Here is a 19,520-nt window from a genome sequence, read left to right as displayed (position 1 = left end):
ACTCAAGGTGGACCTTACTAACTAAAAGGACGCCTTTCTTAATCATCACACAGACCAATATAATCCACACTTGCCAACTCTCGCTGATTGTCATGGAGACTCCCTGAAATAATAGCATTCTCCCTGACTCCCTGAGGAGTTTAGTAATCTCCCTGATTGCACCTTACCCCCATTATGTAGCTGATATATATATATTATAATCATGTTTTAGTGCTTTACAATCTGTAATTGGCAAGCATTAGAGTAAACCTATCTGGTTTTGCCCATGAAAAAAAAAAAAATTTGCTGCTGCTTTATATCTTGCAAAAAATAAATTATCACTGGCGTCTGAGCACCCTGTGCTGGCCCGGTACACAGCGCCACGTGCGACCGAAATTGGGCGTGTGGCCTCATTTCCATAGGCCATGCCCCCTGCGTGACGATATTTGGAGGCATGCCTCCAAATAACGTTAGTCCAGCCCTCCGTCACTGGCTGGGCTTCCCCCAGCTCTCTGCCGTCAGTGAATGGATGCCGCGCGCATTGCTACTACCATTCACTCTCTGGGGGTCCGGCACTGCCGCACAGCTGAGGCAGTGGGGGTCCCCAATCTCCCGATTTGACCACCCTCGGGCCACTTCGGACCACGGGTGGAACAGCGGGACAGTACTGTCCTGCTGAAATCGGGATGTTGGGGAGGGGTGCGCCCTCTATGGGTGGTGCCCCTGTGTGACCGCACTGGTCGTACACCCCTAGAGACGACCCTGTAGCCCTGTATACTCCTGTTATGCCAACTACTAAACCTCCACTGTTACTGGATAATCACAAGTGTATTGTCTACATGGCAATAATTTAGCTTTCAGTGCCAGAAACTGGACCGGGCAAGGGTTTCAAAACAGCAATGGAGGCAATAGTGGTAGGTGAATGATTGGTTCGGTGTGACGGCCATGAAATGAAACATCACACTGATGGCACTCACTTTGCTATAGCTGTGTCATACCATTGGATGCTTCCGTTTCCGTAGTATTCCCCTAGTGCTTGCAAATGGTGCAGTAACGTGTAATAGTGGGGTCCCAGGGGTCAGGGCAGCTACACAGGGGTGGATAGAATTTAAACACTAAGAGGGGTATTCAATATGAAACGTTAACCTCACTGTCGAAGTTAACGTTTCATATCGGAGTTTTTTCCTACGTTAAAGTCTGGTGCGCGCTCCCGCTTATCCCCGTATTCAATATAAAATTAACGAAAAGTTGGATTTGCGTAAAGTTACAAATTTTTCCTTAAAATAATTGTAAGACCCCCCTAAAGTTGTAAAAACATGGGGGAACATTATGGGTACCCCTGTTTTAGCCTTTAATAGAAAGTCGGGGATTTAAATAGCCGCAGCAGGTTTTTTTTCCCGACATTGAAGAAGTGATGCAGAAGAGCACTTAGGTTATTTTTTTCATTTTTTTAAGTGGTCCCATCAAATTTGGGGTACATGAAAATGGGTACTAGCATATTTTGGTGTCCCTAAAGTAATTTTTTTAAAAGTCTGCATTTGTGCACCTGCCGCTATAATTCTATTCTAGAAAACATCTGCCGCATACTTGCAGAATAACCCTGAACCTATTTCCCTATTGTTTAACAATTTTTTTACATTTTTTTTTTTGCACCCCAATTTTTAAATGAATTTTTTGGGGTGTCCCTATTTTTTTTTAACTTTTTTTTTACACAGTTCTTTTTTAAATGTCATTCTCAGGGTGCAGGCTATTTTTTTTAAGCCTGCACCCCTAAACCCCAATTCTGCACTTTTTTCGACACCTATTCAATGGTGAAAAGTTATCCCCGTTTTTTATCAAAGACTTGTCAAAACTGCGAAAAGTCTTTGAAATTGAATAGGGTGTAAAAGTAAAACCTGCGATAATGACGTCATAATTGCGATATTAACGCAAAAACTATGTTATCGCACCCATATTGAATACTCCTGTTAGAATATGATCATTGATAAAATAGATCCTGGACCCACCCGGCACCCAATATAATCCTCTATTTATATACAGTAGCACCAATATATACCACAGTGCTGTACAGTCAGGGGAAAACAACAATCTGAACATGCAATGACTAACAAACAATAAAAGTAACTACACACAAGGTGAGGGCCCTGCTCTCTAGAGCTTACAATCTATAGGATGTGCTTCTTCTGGTCTGTAGAATAGCCATATGTGACAGTGTAAAATACTGCTGTATGAACTGGTTACCCAGCACATTTCTATGAAATCACTGAAGCATTGAGGAACAGATATTGATTGATGGAGGAAATATCACAGACTGGAGGATATAGTGTGACTGTTGAAGATGAAGTGTAAATAAGTTGCGTAGGGCAGATGGTAGGAAATAGGCTTATCTTCTAAACGAAAGGATATCATTTCATACAAACTAGGGATGTCCAGGAATGATGATGTTCGTCCATGTAAGATGACGTTTAGCCTCTTTCTGAGTTCCGTTTTTTTGGAGGGAAAAATCCGAACTCAACGTGCAAACTCGAACCTATCCGAGCCTGCACATCCCTAATACAAACACAACACAGCACTATCATGGGCAATTATTAGTAAATTCACTGGCCATATTCCAGAAGATAATTCATGAAAATCCCCAATTGCAAGTAGGGGGGCCTTACACACACCTCCACACAGTTGCGATAGACTGCTAATCAGAATGACACGGATGGCACTGGATAACAAATGTAAAATATAAAGTATTACACTGGCAATCATGTGACAATACGATGGGCTCTTTCCTAACACAGCAATATAAGAACAAGGGTCGACCCAGGTAACCAGGTTACTTACATACATGTTCCCAAACATGTGTTTCTCTACAGGAGGCTCAGTACACGGGTGCGAACACAAGTTAATGTTTTGGTGATGGTGGTGTGATTAGTGATGCAAGTGGAGATGTAGGAGATATTTTTGAATATGTCCCACATGATCATTTGAATGTGACTGAATGTAGGAAGCGAACTACAAGTCAGAATCAAACTCCAAGGCAGGGGCAGGGGGCTTGTAGCTTGGGTATGATGGCAGCATTGCTCGCATAGTGGTTTCAGGTGAGAGGGCGATAGAAGAAGAAGAGATTACTTAGATTGATTTAAGATTTGCAACAATGAGACAGCTGATAGACAATTGCTGGTGTTGGTCATAAATGAGATTATCATGAAGAGGTGTAGAGTTGGGTGTCATCAGCATAAAGATGGAATTGAAAACCAAACCTTCATTTTAGGGTGGAGTATAAAGAACCAGAATGACTCCCACTGATATAGAGAGTGGGGAGGAGGTAGGACCTACAAACAAAAATGGTCCCTTAGATATAATGACAGTAATCCATGGACAGTAGCCTTTAGGATAAAGGAATTAAGGGTTGTAGGAGTAGGGCATAGTCTACAGCAGTGGTCTCCAACCTTAACTGGGGTGGGAGCTACTTCAGAAAAATAAGAAGTCTGGAAGAGCCACATTTTATTTTTGAAAACTAAAAGCTGGGTAATAACCAAATTTTTCATAGAACAACAATGCATGTATTAATACAGTGATAAATATCACTGTATTAATAAATGCATTGTTGTTTTTGTATGAAAAATTTGGTTATTAGCCAGGTTTTAGTACTCAAAAATAAAATATGGAGAGCTGGCAGCGGGGAGCAGGGGGCTGCTGGATGGAATGTGCAGGCAGAACAGTGGATTAACAGGCCCCACACCCACTTTCAAAGTGCTCTGTCACTTCTATTGTGCAGCCGTGGGGAGTAGCAGCGGGCCCCCGGTCCTGTGACAACAAGGGTTTTGCAGTGTTCTCCCCAGAATTTTTTCCAGCCGGGTGGGGGCTTTCGCAGTTATGTGCGTGCCGGGAAAAGGGGTATCTCCCTTACCATTCCAACCCGACAGGTCTCTATCTGCATCACTCCCTCTCGTTCCCTCCTCTTACACCATGTGCTCACTGGCATCTTTATAATCCATCTTTGTGCCATAGTTTTGTACAGATGATCATGTAGAAATCATCTGCCTCTATAGAGAGGCACAGATATGGGATATGTCATAATCCCGACCGCAGGTATTCCGGCACTCAGAATGCCGGCGACGGAATGCCGACACCTGTCAGAATCCCGGCACTGGCCTTCCAGGCCGCCGTAATCCCGAATGTAAGTAGCAGGGTTAGGGGGAGGGTTAGCGTTAGGGGTTAGGCATGAGGGGGAGGGTTAAGCACCAAGGGGGGGGTTAGGGTGCGGGGAGGGGGAGTTTAGGGATAGGGGGATAGGCACTAGGGGGGGAGGTTAGGTTCAGACAGGGTAGGATTAGGGTTAGGCTAGGGAGAAGTGGAGGATTAGGATTCCGACCGACAGGTGTCCTATCCTTGTCAGGATGCCGGCGTCAGGATTCTGACTGCCGTGATCTCGAGCGCCGGCATCTCGTACCCAACCCACAGATTTGGTGCACAAGGCTGATATAGTAAAGCATGTAATGAAACAGGGATGGGAACGGATCAAGGAACTGTTCCCCCCAGCAGAGCATGTTCCCTGATAATTTGGCATGATACCAGCGTCTCTAGAAACATAGAATTTGGCGGCAGATAAGAACCACTTGGCCCATCTAGTCTGCCCCATTTTTAAACATATTATTACCTCAACCCTTATTGATCCTTACTTCTTCTGAAGGATATCCTTATGTCTATCCCATGCATGTTTAAATTGCTCTACTGTCTTAGCCTCTACCACCTCTGATGGGAGGCTATTCCACTTGTCCACTACCCTTTCTATGAAGTAATTTTTCATCAAATTTCCCCTGAACCTACCACCCTCCAGTTTTAGAACATGTCCTCTTGTTCTAATACTTCTCTTCTTTGAAGAATGTCTCCTACCTTTACCTTGTTAAAACCCTTTATACAGTCAGGTGCATAAATATTGGGACATTGACAGAATTTTCATATTTTGGCCTCTATTCACCACCACAATGATTTTGAAATGAAACAAACAAGATGTGCTTTAACTACAGACATTCAGATTTAATTTGAGGGTAATGACATCCAAATCAGGTGAACGGTGTAGGAATTACAACGGTTTCTATATGTGCCTCCCACTTTTTAAGGGGCCAAAAGTAATGGGACTATCAACTCAAAAGCTATTTCATGGACAGGTGTTGGCTATTCCCTCGTTAATTCATTATCAATTAAGCAGGTAAAAGGTCTGGAGTTGATTCTAGGTGTGACATTTGCATTTGGAATCAGTTGCTGTCGACTCTCAATATGAGATCCAAAGAGCTGTCACTATCAGTGAAGCAAGCCATCATTAGGCTGAAAAATCAAAACAAACCCATCAGAGAGATAGCAAAAACATTAGGTGTGGCCAAATCAACTGTTCGGAACATTCTTAAAAATAAAGAATGCACCGGAGAGCTCAGCAACACCAAAAGACCCGGAAGACCACGGAAAACAACTGTGGTGGATGACAGAAGAATTATTTCCCTTGTGAAGAAAAACACGTTCACAACAGTTGGCCTAATCAATAACACTCTCCAGGAGGTAGGAGTATATGAGTCAAAGTCAACAATCAAGAGAAGACTTCACAAAAGTGAATATAGAGGGTTCACCACAAGATGTAAACCATTGGCGAGCCACAAAAACAGGAAGACCAGAATAGAGTTTGCCAAACAACATCTAAAAAAGCCATTACAGTTCTGGAACAACATCCTATGGACAGATGAGACATAGATCAACTTGTAGCAGAGTGATGGGAAGAGAAGAGTATGGAGAAGTTAAGGAACTGCTCATGATCCAAAACATACCACCTCATCAGTGAAGCATGGTGGTGGTAGTGTCATGGCATGGGCATGTATGGCTGCCAATGGAACTGGTTCCCTTGTATTTATTGATGATGTGACTGCTGACAAAAGCAGCAGAATGAATTCTGAAGTGTTTTGGGCAATATTACATGCTCATATTCAGTCAAATACTTCAGAACTCATTGGACGGCACTTCACAGTGCAGATGGACAATGACCCAAAGCATACTGCAAAAGCAACCAAAGAGTTTTTTAAGGCTAAAAGTGGAATGTTATGCAATGGCCAAGTCAGTCCCCTGACCTGAATCCGATTGAGCATGCATTTCACTTGATGAAGACAAAACTGAAGGGAAAATGCCCCAAGAACAAGCAGGAACTGAAGACATTTGCAGTAGAGGCCTGGCAGAGCATCACCAGGGATGAAACCCAGTGTCTGGTGATGTCTATGCGTTCCAGACTTCAGGCTGTAATTGCCTGCAAAGGATTTGCAACAAAGTATTAAAAAGTGAAAGTTAGATTTAGGATTGTTTAGTTTGTCCCATTACTTTAGGCCCCTTAAAAAGTGAGAGGCACATATAGAAACCGTTGTAATTCCTACACCGTTCACCTGATTTGGATGTAATTACCCTCAAATTAAATCTGAAAGTCTGCAGTTAAAGCACATCTTGTTTGTTTCATTTCAAAGCCGTTGTGGTGGTGAATAGAGGCCAAAATATGAAAATTCTGTCAATGTCCCAATATTTATGCACCTGACTGTATATTTGAACGTTTCTATCATGTCCCCCCTATCCCTTCTCTGCTCCAAACTATACATATTAAGATCTTTTATAATAATAATAATAATAATTTTATTTATATAGCGCTTTTCTCCTAAAGGACTGAAAGTGTTTTACATTTACAGTACAAAATACAAAATAAGCCTTTCCTGGTACGTTTTGTGGTGTAGACTGTGCACCATTTTAGTTGCCCTTCTTTGTACAGTCTCTAATGTATTAATATCCTTCTGGAGATATGGCCTCCAGAACTGAACACAGTATTCGAGATGAGGACGTACCATTGACCTATACAGTGGTATTATCACTTCTTTCTTTCTGCTACTGATTCCTCTCCCTATGCAACCAAGCATCTGACTTGCCTTCCTCATTGCTTTGTTACAATGTTTTCTTGCCTTTAAGTCACCTGAAATAGTGACTCCTAGATCCCTTTCCACTTCAGTACTTTCCAGTATAGTGCCATTAATACTATATTTAGCCTTTGGATTTTTGAGACCCAAGTGCATGATCTTGCATTTTTTGGCATTAACTGTAGTTGCCACGTTCTCGACCATTCCTCTAGTTTACCTAGATCATCAATCATTTGTTTTACTCCTCCTGGTGTATCTACCCTGTTGCATACCTTTGTGTCATCTGCAAAAAGGCATAGTTTCCCTTCAATACCATTTGCAATGTCACAAATAAAGATATTAAAATGCACTGGTCCAAGTACAGATCCCTGAGGTACTCCACTGGTAACAGTTCCCTCTTGAGACTGCACTCTGTTTACTACAACTCTCTGTTTCCTATCCTGTAGCCATGATCTTATCCATTCAACTATCTTTGTATCCAATCCCATGCTTTCCAGTTTATTTAACAGTCTGCGATGTGGAACAGTGTCAAAAGCCTTACCAAAGTCTAGATAAGCTATATTTAAAGCCCCCCTTTATCTATTTCCTTAGTCACCCAGTCAAAAAAGTCAATAAGATTTGTTTGACATGATCTCTCCCCAGTAAATCCATGCTGTTTGGGATCCTGCAAATTGTTGGATTTGAGATAATCTACGACTCTTTCTTTTAAGAGTGTTTCCATCAATTTCCCTACTACTGATGTAAGGCTCACTGGTCGGTAGTTGCTTGCCTCTTCATTGATTCCACTTTTGTGCAGTGGGACAACATTTGCTCGTTTCCAGTCCTCTGGAATAACACCAGTAGCTAGTGACTGGTTGAATAATTCTGTTAATGGTGTTACCAGCACCCCTTTAAGCTCTTTTAGTATCCTTGGATGTATCCCATCTGGCCCCATTGATTTATCCACTTTCAGTTTTGAGAGTTCTGATAGGATCTTCTCCTCTGAAAATGTGTTTGTTCTCTACATAGAAATCAGTTGTTTCTGTGTGAACTTCCATCCTGAACCATCACAAAATAAAACACACATGGATTTCTGCGTTCACCGGCCATTAGTTATTATTTAAATTTGGTGTTGTGTGGTCGGATGCTCCTGTGACTCGTGATCAATGAAAGCCAATTTGTGTGAAAGTTATAAGACTTCCTACAGTTTAATGATGCCAGAAAGTTTTCTAGGAGTACAGTGAGCATGCTCTTGCTAGTACAGCTCATGCTGTTATTAATACTTATAAATATTTACATGCAGAGGAGATGGATAACTGAGTGCAGAGATGCTGGAACACCAAAGCTTATTACTAAGCAGCGGGTAGTGTTGTCTACAGTGTGGAAAGCCTGAGGCTGGCTAGATAATGAACCAAGCAAAAGATACCACCAAGTGAGAATTACCTGCAGTGCCAGGCTCTTGTACAGACACAAATGCCCTGCACACACACAACGATTACAAATCAATAATACCGTGATTTAATAAATTCCATCTTCATTCCACCAGTTTTCATGAATGACCTCAAATAACTATTCTTAGTTGTAGTCAGTCACACAGGCAGAGGATGAGAGGCTGTACTGCAGCTAATCTTACAATGTTAGAATGTATAATTTTTCTCTATAGAATGTAACTTTATTTCACATTGATACTACTCTGCTTATTATAGTTGTATTATTTTGCTCTGTTTATTAAATAGACTGAATTATACTGCACTGTTTCCTTCCACCAAGTAGAAAATTCTGTGTTCCTAAACTTAAATGTTGGTTACAGTTGTTTGGGCTGTATTGATTAACAGATATCAGGGGGTATTTTATATATCAAATCATAAATTATTTAATTCAGTCAGTTCAGGTAACTGTAATAGTAAATACCATGGTCTCACATACCCTCCTCTCTTCTAGTCAGGAGAGAAGCACATAGGTGGCCCAATATGTTGGCACAAAAACACTTTTGTTTTGCCAGGAATCTGTCATACCCATCTATTTCTATATGACTCCCTGCACATATACTGGTGAGCAGCAGTATTTACACACAAGAGTGATGGGCATTTCAGCTAATCTGATTGGTAAGTCAATTAGGTATGTTGGTTTCTGGGCTCAGTCAAAGCAGAGCACCAGACATTGACAACTTGGGACCTCAAAACAGGTAAATTAACCTGCATTCAGAGATCTTTAGTCCCCATGTGTAGATAACAGATCTGCCCTCTCTGAAATTTGTGGTCCACGGTGCAAAGCCACCAGAGGTCTGAGATCCTTACTTTGAATACTCCAGACTCCAGAGATCTGGGGTCTGTACTGTGAAGCCACCAGAAATCTGGAGTCCACACTACGAAGCCAACAGAGTTCTGGGGCCTCTGCTGCGATGACACCAGTAGTTTGGGTTTCCCACTGTGGAGCCACCAGAAATCAGAGGGTTACATTGCGAAGACACCAGAGATCTGAGGTCCGCACTGCAAAGCCACCAGAAATCTGGGGTCCACACTACGAAGCCACCAGAGATCTGGGGTCCGCACTGTGAAACCATCAGAGATCTGTGGTCTGCAATGTAAAGCCATTAGAGATCAGGCGTCTGCACTGTGAAGCCACCAGATATCTGGGGTCTGCACTGTGAAGCCACCAGAGATTTGGAATTCTCGCTGACTTGTACAGTGGTGACTGGAAAGCTCTCTGTGCTCTACAATGCAGGAATGGATACATTTATTTAAAAGTTATGAGTAAACAATTTTCTAATTAAAAAGTAACTATATAGTCAGACTTTAGCAGTGATCGCGCTGAGCAAAACATTTGTGGATCCCAGGGACCCATCACTTTAAAAAACTGTTTCTGGGTCCCATCACATATTATGGGGGTGAGGGCAGGCAGTAGTTGGGACGACAGTGCTGGGGGCAGGTGGCAATTGGGGTAGATGTGGTTTAGGGCAAGCAGCAGCTGAAGTATAGCTGGGGATCAAAAGCAGGGAAAAATTGAGGTAGAGCGGGGGGTGGAGGGGAGTTTCGGCAGGCAGTGCTGGGGGTAGAGAAGGGGTAAGTATAGACAACAGCTGGTGGAGTACTAGGGAGCAAGGAGGGGTTTAGGAGCAGGCAGTACTGGTGGTAGGGAGGGAGTAAGGGATAGATAGCAGCTGGGGCAGTACTGGGGGCAAGGGTAGATAGCAGCTGGCACAGTACTGTGGTTAAGGAGAGTTTGGGCAGGTAGTACTGGGGGTAAGGAGGGGCAAGGGTAGATAGCAGTTGGGGCAGTACTGGGGGTAAGGAGTTGGTTAGGAGCAGACAGTACTGGGGGTAGGGAGGGGGTAAGAGTAGATAGAAGGGCAGCTTAAAGTAGCAGTAGCAGCCAGACCCCCCCCCATCCCACCGCCACCAACACCAGCACTACCGCTTTGCCAAATGGTGGTACCCCCTACTGGCTGCTCACCTGCCCCTCTTGACTGCCTGCGGTGCTGGGGGCTGTCTTCACGCTGGAAGTTGCCTGTGTCTCTGCAGTCTTGGGGGCTGGCCTCACGCGGGGGGCTGCCTGAGGTGCCAGGGGGCGCCCGCTTGTGTCTTTGTGGTGTTAGGGGATGCAGCATCCAGGAGGTAAGGTGCCAAAGGTCTGGCTCCACCTCCACTTTGTATAGTCCTCCCTGGCTGAGCCAGGGAGACATCAATCATTGAATCAGGAGCCACAGGATTGGTCAGTGCAGCGCGTCCCCGGGGACCCACCCATTCTCCAAAAGTGAGTCCCTGGTCCTCATATTTGGTAAAATACACGCTATAGTGCGTATTTGCGATCACTGCATTAGTAGTGGATTTATGCACATTGCCAAGTAACCGCTTCATACTATACCTTACAATAACCTGCAAAATGATTGGTTGAAACATAATATGGAGCACAACACATTGTATATTACACCTTACATTAGCTTGTGCCCAACACCGGCCCTTGCAAAATTATTACACCACCCTTCGTCCCCACTAAATGTACTGATTGCAAGCCTGTACCCCTAAAACAAAATTTATTCAACCAGTCTGTGCCACAGACAAAAAAGTACTGCTCATATCTGTTCTCCCAGAAAAACAACACACAATAGTCTGTGCGCCAAGAAAAGAAAAACATTACAAAGCAACCTGTGTCCAAGAACAGAAAAAGCATTATACCAGTCTATACCTTAAAAATGTATATTACCAAAGCATGTGCCCCAGAAATAAACAAGCTATGCCCCCAGAAAACAACCCCAAACATTATATACAACAGCATGTGACCCCAAAGAAAAACATGTCACTAATCTATGCCTCAGGACAAAAACATTACACCAACCTGTACCCTGAGAAAATAAACAGTACGCACCAACCTGTAATGCTACGCCAACATTAGACAAACTACACCCACAGGTTTTGTGGCCATGCACATTTACAAAACAATTACACCATTTTTTTCCATTTCTTTGTGGGCAATACCCCCTGCTATTTGGGTGGAGTGGCCATAATGGGTGCGGTGTCTATGAGACTATGGGCCTGATTCAAAGGCGGGCGCAAATCAGGTCTGTACTGCATCTTCAGACGCAGCAGATCTGGGAACATATGAAAATGCCACAGGAACCATCTTTTGTAAAGATCCACCACTTACATCCGAAGACGCAGCATCGGACGAACATCAGTTGTACCATCGGACCTCTGAGTAACCGTATGGTTACTGAGAATGTTCCTCACAAGTGAAATGCCGGGAGTAGCCCCCAAAACAGTTGTGACACATCTGCATTTTAGTTGCCACTGCCCATTACCTCCCCCAAACAGTTGCTTGCTGTCAAACTGCGTCTAAATCCACACTGCGACCGTCAACACAAGACCATTGTTGCACATGGGCAGTGCGGCTCAGACGCATGCATAGTAGACAAAACAACAGCCAGTTGTGAATCAAAAGTGAATCCACCTCTGGATCGGGCCCTATATTTGCATATTCCTATATTTGGATATGCCTGGGCACACTCTGGACCTCATTCAGAGTCAGTCGTTGCGGCCGCGCGGTCGTACGCCACCGATGTTCGCTAAACTGTGCATGCGTAAAGTTTGCAATGCGCGTGCGCAAACTAGCTGCTACGATCAGAAATTTATCTCTCCTTGAACACAGCCAGGTCGGTAGTTTGAGTGACAGAATGAGGCGTTTGTGGGTGGTAACAGGGGAAGGTGCTTGAAAACGGGGGAGTGGAGATCCGAACGCAGGCGTGCCTAATTATGCGAACGGCGTTTTATGGGAGTGCATAGTTAACAAAGTAGTGTCATGGCACACTTGACATGGGTGGTTTGTACACTGACCTGATCGTAGTGCTTAAGAGAGGGTATGGTCAACCTTAAGCTCTACGACCAGTTCCGATGGTTACCGATGGTCTCGATTAATCCTTATATGGCCGGAGATGACGTGTAATGCGTACGAGAAGGGGGCGTATTTTTTGTCTTACGGCCGCATCCTCCCCTTGGTCGGCCAGCTAACGATCCGATCTTAAGGACGCAACTTGCGAGTGCATCATTTGCATATCCGGTCCCTTTTCCCTTACGACCGTGCGGCCGCAACGACCGACTCTGAATGAGGTCCTCTGTGTGCACACTTATGGGAGGGGGAAATAAAAGTAATACTAATGTGCTCCAGACGGTGCCCCCTGGTGGCCCTGGAGCAGGAGCTCCACCTGCTTTGCCCCTACTTGTAACCCTGCAGTGTAAACGACGTGATCCGGGTCACGATGACCTGGAGTGCGCCGCATGATGTCATCTCCAAGTGTCCACTTCCATGCCGGAAGAGCCGGGTCACTGCAGACCTGGCTCCGGTGTGAACGGCGCCGACTCGGGAATATCCTGGGTTGGCGCCAGCTAAATTCCGTGTCTGATTCGGTTTGGAGCCCTGTTGCAACCTCCGGGTCAGACCCGGAATTTAGGTATAAAATCGGTATTAGAGGGTCAGTTACCTGGAGGAGCAGGACCACTGATGGACATGGGTGGTTGGTTTGCTTCTATAGGAACTACAAAAAGATTCAGCTCATGCCAATCAAAGTGGGTGGTCATCACACAACTCTGTCCTCTCCTTGTGTTTTCTCTGGGCTTTAACATAATGAACACAGGGCCTTATTCACTTCTGTATGCAACTGCATATGCAATAGCGATTACACACGCAGTTCAACTGTGATGGTATGCTAATTAATTGCAATTGCTATTCCCTCACAGCACTACACAAGGATGCCCACTTTACTTACCACACATCCATAATGTTTAGCAAGACTGCGAAACCATTGTTAAAATGGAGTACCATCGCAGCCTCACGCACACTTGCACAAGCTCTGACCTTACTCAGAAATTGCTAACTTCATTGCACGCTATCAGGTCCCAGGCTGTGCAGGCCATTGCTGTGGATAATTTATGCACGCCCCTGTAATGGCGTTGAAACACACTGGCACGCCTGCATTCGCCTAAACACCCCCCCCCGTCACCACACACAAATGGCACTTCCTGTCAATCACTCTGCGATGGGTCTGTGCAGTCATTGTGATCGCAGTCCCAATAGCAATGGCTAGTTTGCACACTGGGATGCATATGCATGCACAGTATGCAACAATCTGACAATTGCGTAATTGTAGTTGCGTACGGTGGTGAATCAGGCCCCCAGTTTCTGCCAGTGATTGGAATGGCTCTGTATATATTCACTAACACAGTGGTTCTCAAACTTGGTCCTCAGGACCCCACACAGGTCACGCTTTACAGGTCACCCAGCAGGAGCACAGGTGTACTCATTACTCACTGACACAATTTTAAACATCCACAGGTGGAGCTAATTATTTCACTCGTGATTCTGTGAGGAGACCTGGAAAACATGCACTGTTTGGAGTCCTGAGGACCGAGTTTGAGAACCTGTGCACTAACCTATAATTAAGTCATCCCAGTGGTAAGATCTTCAATAGTTGAGGTTTTTTTGTACAATGGCATATATTTTGCTTCTACTAGACCTACTGGTATCCAGTTGACTTTTGGACAGTCAGAATGTCAACTTGATCATTAGGTCGACAATCAATATGCAGACATGCATTTAGGTTGACATGGTTAAAATATTGACGAGTTCAGAATGTTAATATGTTTGTTCATTTTTAGGGTTAAGTCTAGGGTTAGGTTTAAGGATAGGCTAAAATAAACAAAAAAAGGTCGACATTTTGGCGTTGAGATCTTAAATGGTGACATTCTGAACGTATTGACTTTTTAACCATGACGACCTAAATATTCGACCTAATGACCATGTCGACTTTCTATCAACATTCCTCCATGCCCCAGTCTGCCACTGCAGTTACATAGATGGCTATTTGCGAAGTGTGATGGAACTAAAGTGAATGACTCTTTATGAATTAATCTATTAATTAATGATTTGATTCGGCTCCTCTTATTGCAGCTGGGAAATATAAGTGGGAAGGCAGAAGCTGTCTGTAATCCCCTGCGAGAAGCCACACGGGATATATAAGATGATGTGTGTACTGTACACTATCACTGTATGCTCAGCCGGGCACAGCGCCGGTATATTATGCAGCTGTCACGCTGCTCTCCCCATAGCACTATAAAGGAGGGCGGTGGGTCCGACTCCGGGCACGCCCTGTCTGGGGGCTCTCCCCCGGTGTGGAGGAGCTTGGGAGTGGGGACACCGGGAGACACGGGAGCAGCGCAGCTTAGTGAATGAGCCCCACAGTCCCCATAGTGACAGCCGGCGGCGGCTCCAGTCCGTCCTATCTTATGTGTGTGGCTGTGCTGCAGAGGAGGGGCGGGGCACGTCTCACCTCTCTCAGCCATTGGTTAGCGCGCTCCTTGCCAAGAGCCAATCAGTGAGCGACGTCCTCAGCTACCCAATGATTGTAGGCGTGGGTGTGATTAGTACCGCCCTCTCCCAGACAGGGCTCCCCCAGTAGTGGCTGCAGTGCTGCTGCTGTTGTGTGTACTGTAGAGGGAGAAGCGGCCGGAGATTGGAATAGGGCTGCTGCCTCCTCCTCCCTCCTTCCTTCCCTGTATGACCGCTCATCATCCCCTCTCTCTGCCTTCTCCCCACACAGGCTCCGGGCACCACCATTGGAGGCATGCTGGAGAAACTGGAGCTAGAAGATGAAGGTAAGGAGACTTTGTCCAGCTACTGTCTGTCTGCCCCACCTGGGCTGCTGCTGCTGCCAGTCATCTCTGGAGTATGTGCTACAGACAGGGGAGATCCTGGCCCTGCACTCTGTGCTGCTGTTGGTGATACACTATGCAGCTATAGCCCTGATTAGCCTTATTACAGGGGCCTACTTGCAGGCCAGGGGCCAGATTACTCTCAAATGCATTATACCCCCTATATATATATATATATATATCTACTGTACCTTTAGACTATATTCTGTTCTGTATATACAGCTGTTGTCAATCATTTGTTTAGGTTAGTACTGCATGTTCTATGATGCACACAGGTGACTTATTTATATGCACAATATAAAACTGTAAATACTTTATTCATATGCAAAGAAATCCTATGACATTATTGTGTTTGGTAATTGTTTTGGACTCCTATGAATAGCTGGAAAGGCAGATTTAAATGACCCTCAGGTTCTGCTGTTGGAAAAAATGATGCCTGTAAACTACATGGTCCCTGTTTTCTATTCATTACCAATTAAGCAAATTTGTCTCAAGTATTATTGTTTTATTTTAAAATATATGTATACACATGTGTTAGGCTTCGCAGTAAAGAAAGGAGTACATAAATTAAACTTCCCCTGTTCCTCTGTTAGAAGCTTAGAAGTGTAGATGACCTGGAACCTAAACAGTTCAGTAGGAGAATGTTTTTAGTTAATGGCCTGGGGGAAAAAAAACATGCTAGTCTGGAAATAATCAGCTGTGTCTTTCTCTCCGTTCTATTTTATACCAGAGAGGAGATAATCCTGCAGTGTACAGTGAGTTGTTAACTTGTCCAAATGGCCTTTTACGCAGTGATGTGGTTGACGATGCTAGAGCATTAGTAGAGCCGACATTTATCACTGTGGAATTTCTTTAGTGCTCCAGCTATTTTGGGTGCATCCTTCATCTTGTGTGTTCTGTGATGACTATCTCTGTGCATATTAAAATTTCCTCTCCTTTAGTAAGTTAATCCATATCTTTTTCAGCAGTATTAGCATAAAGCTTTTGGTTTCTTGACCAATTTATTAACTGACCCAATGCTTTCAAACAGTCTTGTTGATTTATGAAGAACATTTGGTGGTAATAACCAGCTTAAACTGCTCATTCCTGGCCTGTAGCAATGTCCACTGTTCCATAAAAGCCCTGTTACTGCATAAAAAAAACCTGTAAGGTACCCTATGATGTCTCATTTTGTATGGTTGATTGACTGATGTAATGTATCTATGGATTTGAACAATGGTCATGCTATGAATATTCAATATTATTTATGAAAATTGCAATGCATGTGCCTCCTGCAGTGTGTATCCCTCTAATGCACCTGATTTTACAGCAAAGCGAATTGATTTGAAGGCCAAGATAGCGGCATCTGCAGGGGTGTGAAATATAGCATCTACAAGTCTAGGCATAGAGATTTCTATTTGTTGGAGAAGATTATTTAAGACTGTCAGAAAAATTATGGATGTGCATTTAAGACAGGGGTGGGCAATAAGTCGCCATCCAGCTGTTGTTGAACTACACATCCCAGCATGCATTGCAACAGTTCTTGCATTGTCAAATAGCAAAACTGTGGCAGGGCATGCTGGGATGTATAGTTCTACAACAGCTGGGGGGCTGCTTATTGCCCACCCTTAATTTTTCCCTTGAAGGGCAGAGACATTCAATAAGGTAACTTCTGCATATGCAACTGCACTTGATATGAAGAAAAGAGCATGTCTAGGCCATTTTGACTACTGTGAAAATAACTTTCAAAGGCACAATAATGACTTGATGACAAATGGGTACCTTTGTGCAATCTGGATATGAACACTGGATGCTTTTTTTTTTTTTTTTTGCTAGTAACTTTGTTTAAAAGATTTAGGGGCCTATTCCATGTCGCCGGGAATATTTTCATTTTTAATGAAAATATCCCGGCTATGTACTACCGGGAACTTGCAGGGACAGCAGTTGTGGTAACCACTGTACCTGCGATTATATCCATGGCATTTTGGAAAAGTGTTTCACAGAAGTGAAAGACTTCTCCGGGGGAAGCTGACCCTGCGCATGCACACAGCGTCAGCTTCCCGGGCCCGCCAGGAGCTGTGAGGGGGAGATCGAAAGATCTCTCTCCTTCCCCAGGAGCTCCCATAGACAAACAGTAGTTTTACACCATCTGAAGATGGTGTAAACTACCAGGGCTAAACTCCAAAAAGCGTTGCTTTTTGGAGTTTAGTACATAGGGGGCAGATCGTAGTCCCCATTGATAATAATGGGGACTGGCGATCTGAAGTGCTAATTAGCACTTTGCCTGAGATTCCTGTGAGTACACAGGATGGATACATAAAATTATGCAGAAACTGTATGTAAAAAATGGCTTGATTCATAGGCCCCTTATTCTTGAGCATGTTGGCAATGGGGATGTAATTAAGAGACCAGTGGCCCTGCGATGCCGCTAGTCTCAATACCTTCAAGGAACTTAAGATAGGCGTCAAAATACCAACGCCTATCTTAACTCCGATGCTGTAACATCGAAGGACGCCAGACAGAGCGAGGCAAGTCCGGGGTCCCCTTAGCGATAGCCGCGGTGGGTAGGTTTTTTTTTTTTTGGGGGGGGGGGGGTTAGGGTAAATGCACGAAGAGTTGGTGTTACGTTTAGGCACTAAGGGGGAGGGGTTAGGGTGCGGGGTGGGGAGGGTTCGGCTACAAGAAGGGAGGGTTAGGGTGGAAAGGGGGGGAGAGTAAGTATACTTTCCTCACCCCTGTCGAGATACCAACCATTGGGATGCCGCTGTCTGTATTGTGACAGGAGGCATCCCGACAGCCGGCATTACATACCCATTCCTTGGCAATGACCTGCGCTGCTTGTTTGTTCATGCTTGGCCAGATGTGATTAGAGTCTGGTCAATGAGGGGAGTAGTACTCTAATTCCCCAATACTAGTTTTTATGAGCTTTATGCTAGTATTAAAGTAGTGCTCTGCAAATGGCCAAGGCGAAGATGTATACTGTTTCACATTCACTCGAGTCATTTGTATAAAATGAAGAAATTGGCACTCCCATTTGTGATTGCTCACTTTGGAAATGTTGCATGAGAAAGTAAATGACCATTAGTAAAGTAAAAATAATACTTTATGATCACTTTATACTTTATACAGAAGCCTTTTTCATGAAATGTGAGTATGTATAATACTGATTAATAATAGGAAATAGACCTGACTACGCAACTGCACAGCCAGAGGGGTCTATTCAGTTTTCCTTTTTCGCATTGGGGCACGGCACCTGCCATTGATAAACATTGGCTACACATGAAGTCTGTCCAACTCAATTCGCACACAATAATGTGCTTGAAGCCTAGACTTCTAAATATACAAGTAAAAGTACATGTATTCAAGGGCGTCTGTACAGGGGGGGGACATTTTAAAGGAGCCGCGGACTGTCGGGAGCTGTGCTCTATAGTACAGGTTCTCAGACTCTATCCTCGGGACCCCAAACAGTGCATGTTTTTCGGGTCTCTTCACAGACTCGCAAGTGAAATAATTAGCTCCACCTGTGGATCTTTTAAAATGTGTCAGTGAGTAATGAATACACCTGTGCACCTGCTGGGTGACCTGGAAAACTTGCACTGTGTGGGGTCCTGAGGACAGAGTTTGAGAACCAATGCTCTATAGTAATAGTCTGCACAGCATAGAGGAGGAGGTGTAATGTGCCGGTCTTTAAGTTAAAACACAGCACATTACACGTCCTCCTCCATGTGGTGCAGCCTATTACTATAAAGTGCGGCTGGGCGGCAGAACAATATTATGTTGCCCTTGCCAACATATAAAATCGTTCCGATGCCCCTGAATGTGTTACATTCTGCAGTTGGGTACTCGGTGACTTATAACTAAACTGCGAATTACCCAGCTGTTGTCTTCTAGAGTCCTGCTCTGATTTACAGTATCCTATGCATAGAGGAGACCCATGACAGGTGCGTTTGCTGTTCCATCACATCAGGGATTGAAACTGCCCCATAGATTGGCAAAGTCTCCAGCAGTCTGCTGACCTACTGTCAGACAATCCTGATTGCTGCACCCACATATCTGCCTCTTCCACTGGGCCACACCCCAAGCCATTGTATTTTCAGGGTGGTGTTGCATATAACCTAATAGGGAATTGTGGAGCAGAAATGAGGACAGTGGCAGGTTTAAAGATTAGTACTTTTGTATGCCCTCTTATTAACAAGCTATCAAGCCACTTCAGGTGCTGTAACAATAATAATTTGATACCTTTTCTGCAGGGCTGGATTAAGCCTTCAGGAAGCCTGGGGCACTTAGGACAGGGGACCTGCACCCACTCATCCAGCACTTCCCCTCTTATCAGTACCACCCCCACTCATCATCCAGCCCACTCCCACTTGTTGTCAGGCCCTTAGTAAAATGTACGGTAGTGTGCTTTAATGCTTGTAATATTTGCATTTGACCACTACAAATGAAAGAAACA

The 19,520-nt window shown here is 44.3% G+C and overlaps 1 protein-coding gene across 4 annotated transcripts in view; it reads left to right on the top strand.

Annotated features, from left to right (window-relative positions):
* Positions 1-19,520, top strand: part of PRKAG2 (protein kinase AMP-activated non-catalytic subunit gamma 2) — a 457,564-nt gene that overhangs the window by 354,646 nt on the left and 83,398 nt on the right. For 3 of the 4 annotated variants that reach the window (XM_088446441.1, XM_088446442.1, XM_088446443.1), the window contains one exon: positions 14,977-15,031. In XM_088446441.1, coding sequence (XP_088302567.1) covers positions 14,977-15,031 — 55 coding nt within the window. Of the gene's footprint in view, positions 1-13,762; positions 13,833-14,976; positions 15,032-19,520 lie in introns of those variants that run through there. The other variant, XM_088446444.1, reaches the window with a different exon arrangement.

This window comes from Taudactylus pleione, unplaced genomic scaffold, assembly GCF_031769625.1.
Source record: "Taudactylus pleione unplaced genomic scaffold, aTauple2 ptg000398l, whole genome shotgun sequence".
Lineage (NCBI taxonomy): Eukaryota > Metazoa > Chordata > Amphibia > Anura > Myobatrachidae > Taudactylus > Taudactylus pleione.
This window is presented reverse-complemented; position numbering and strand designations above follow the sequence as displayed.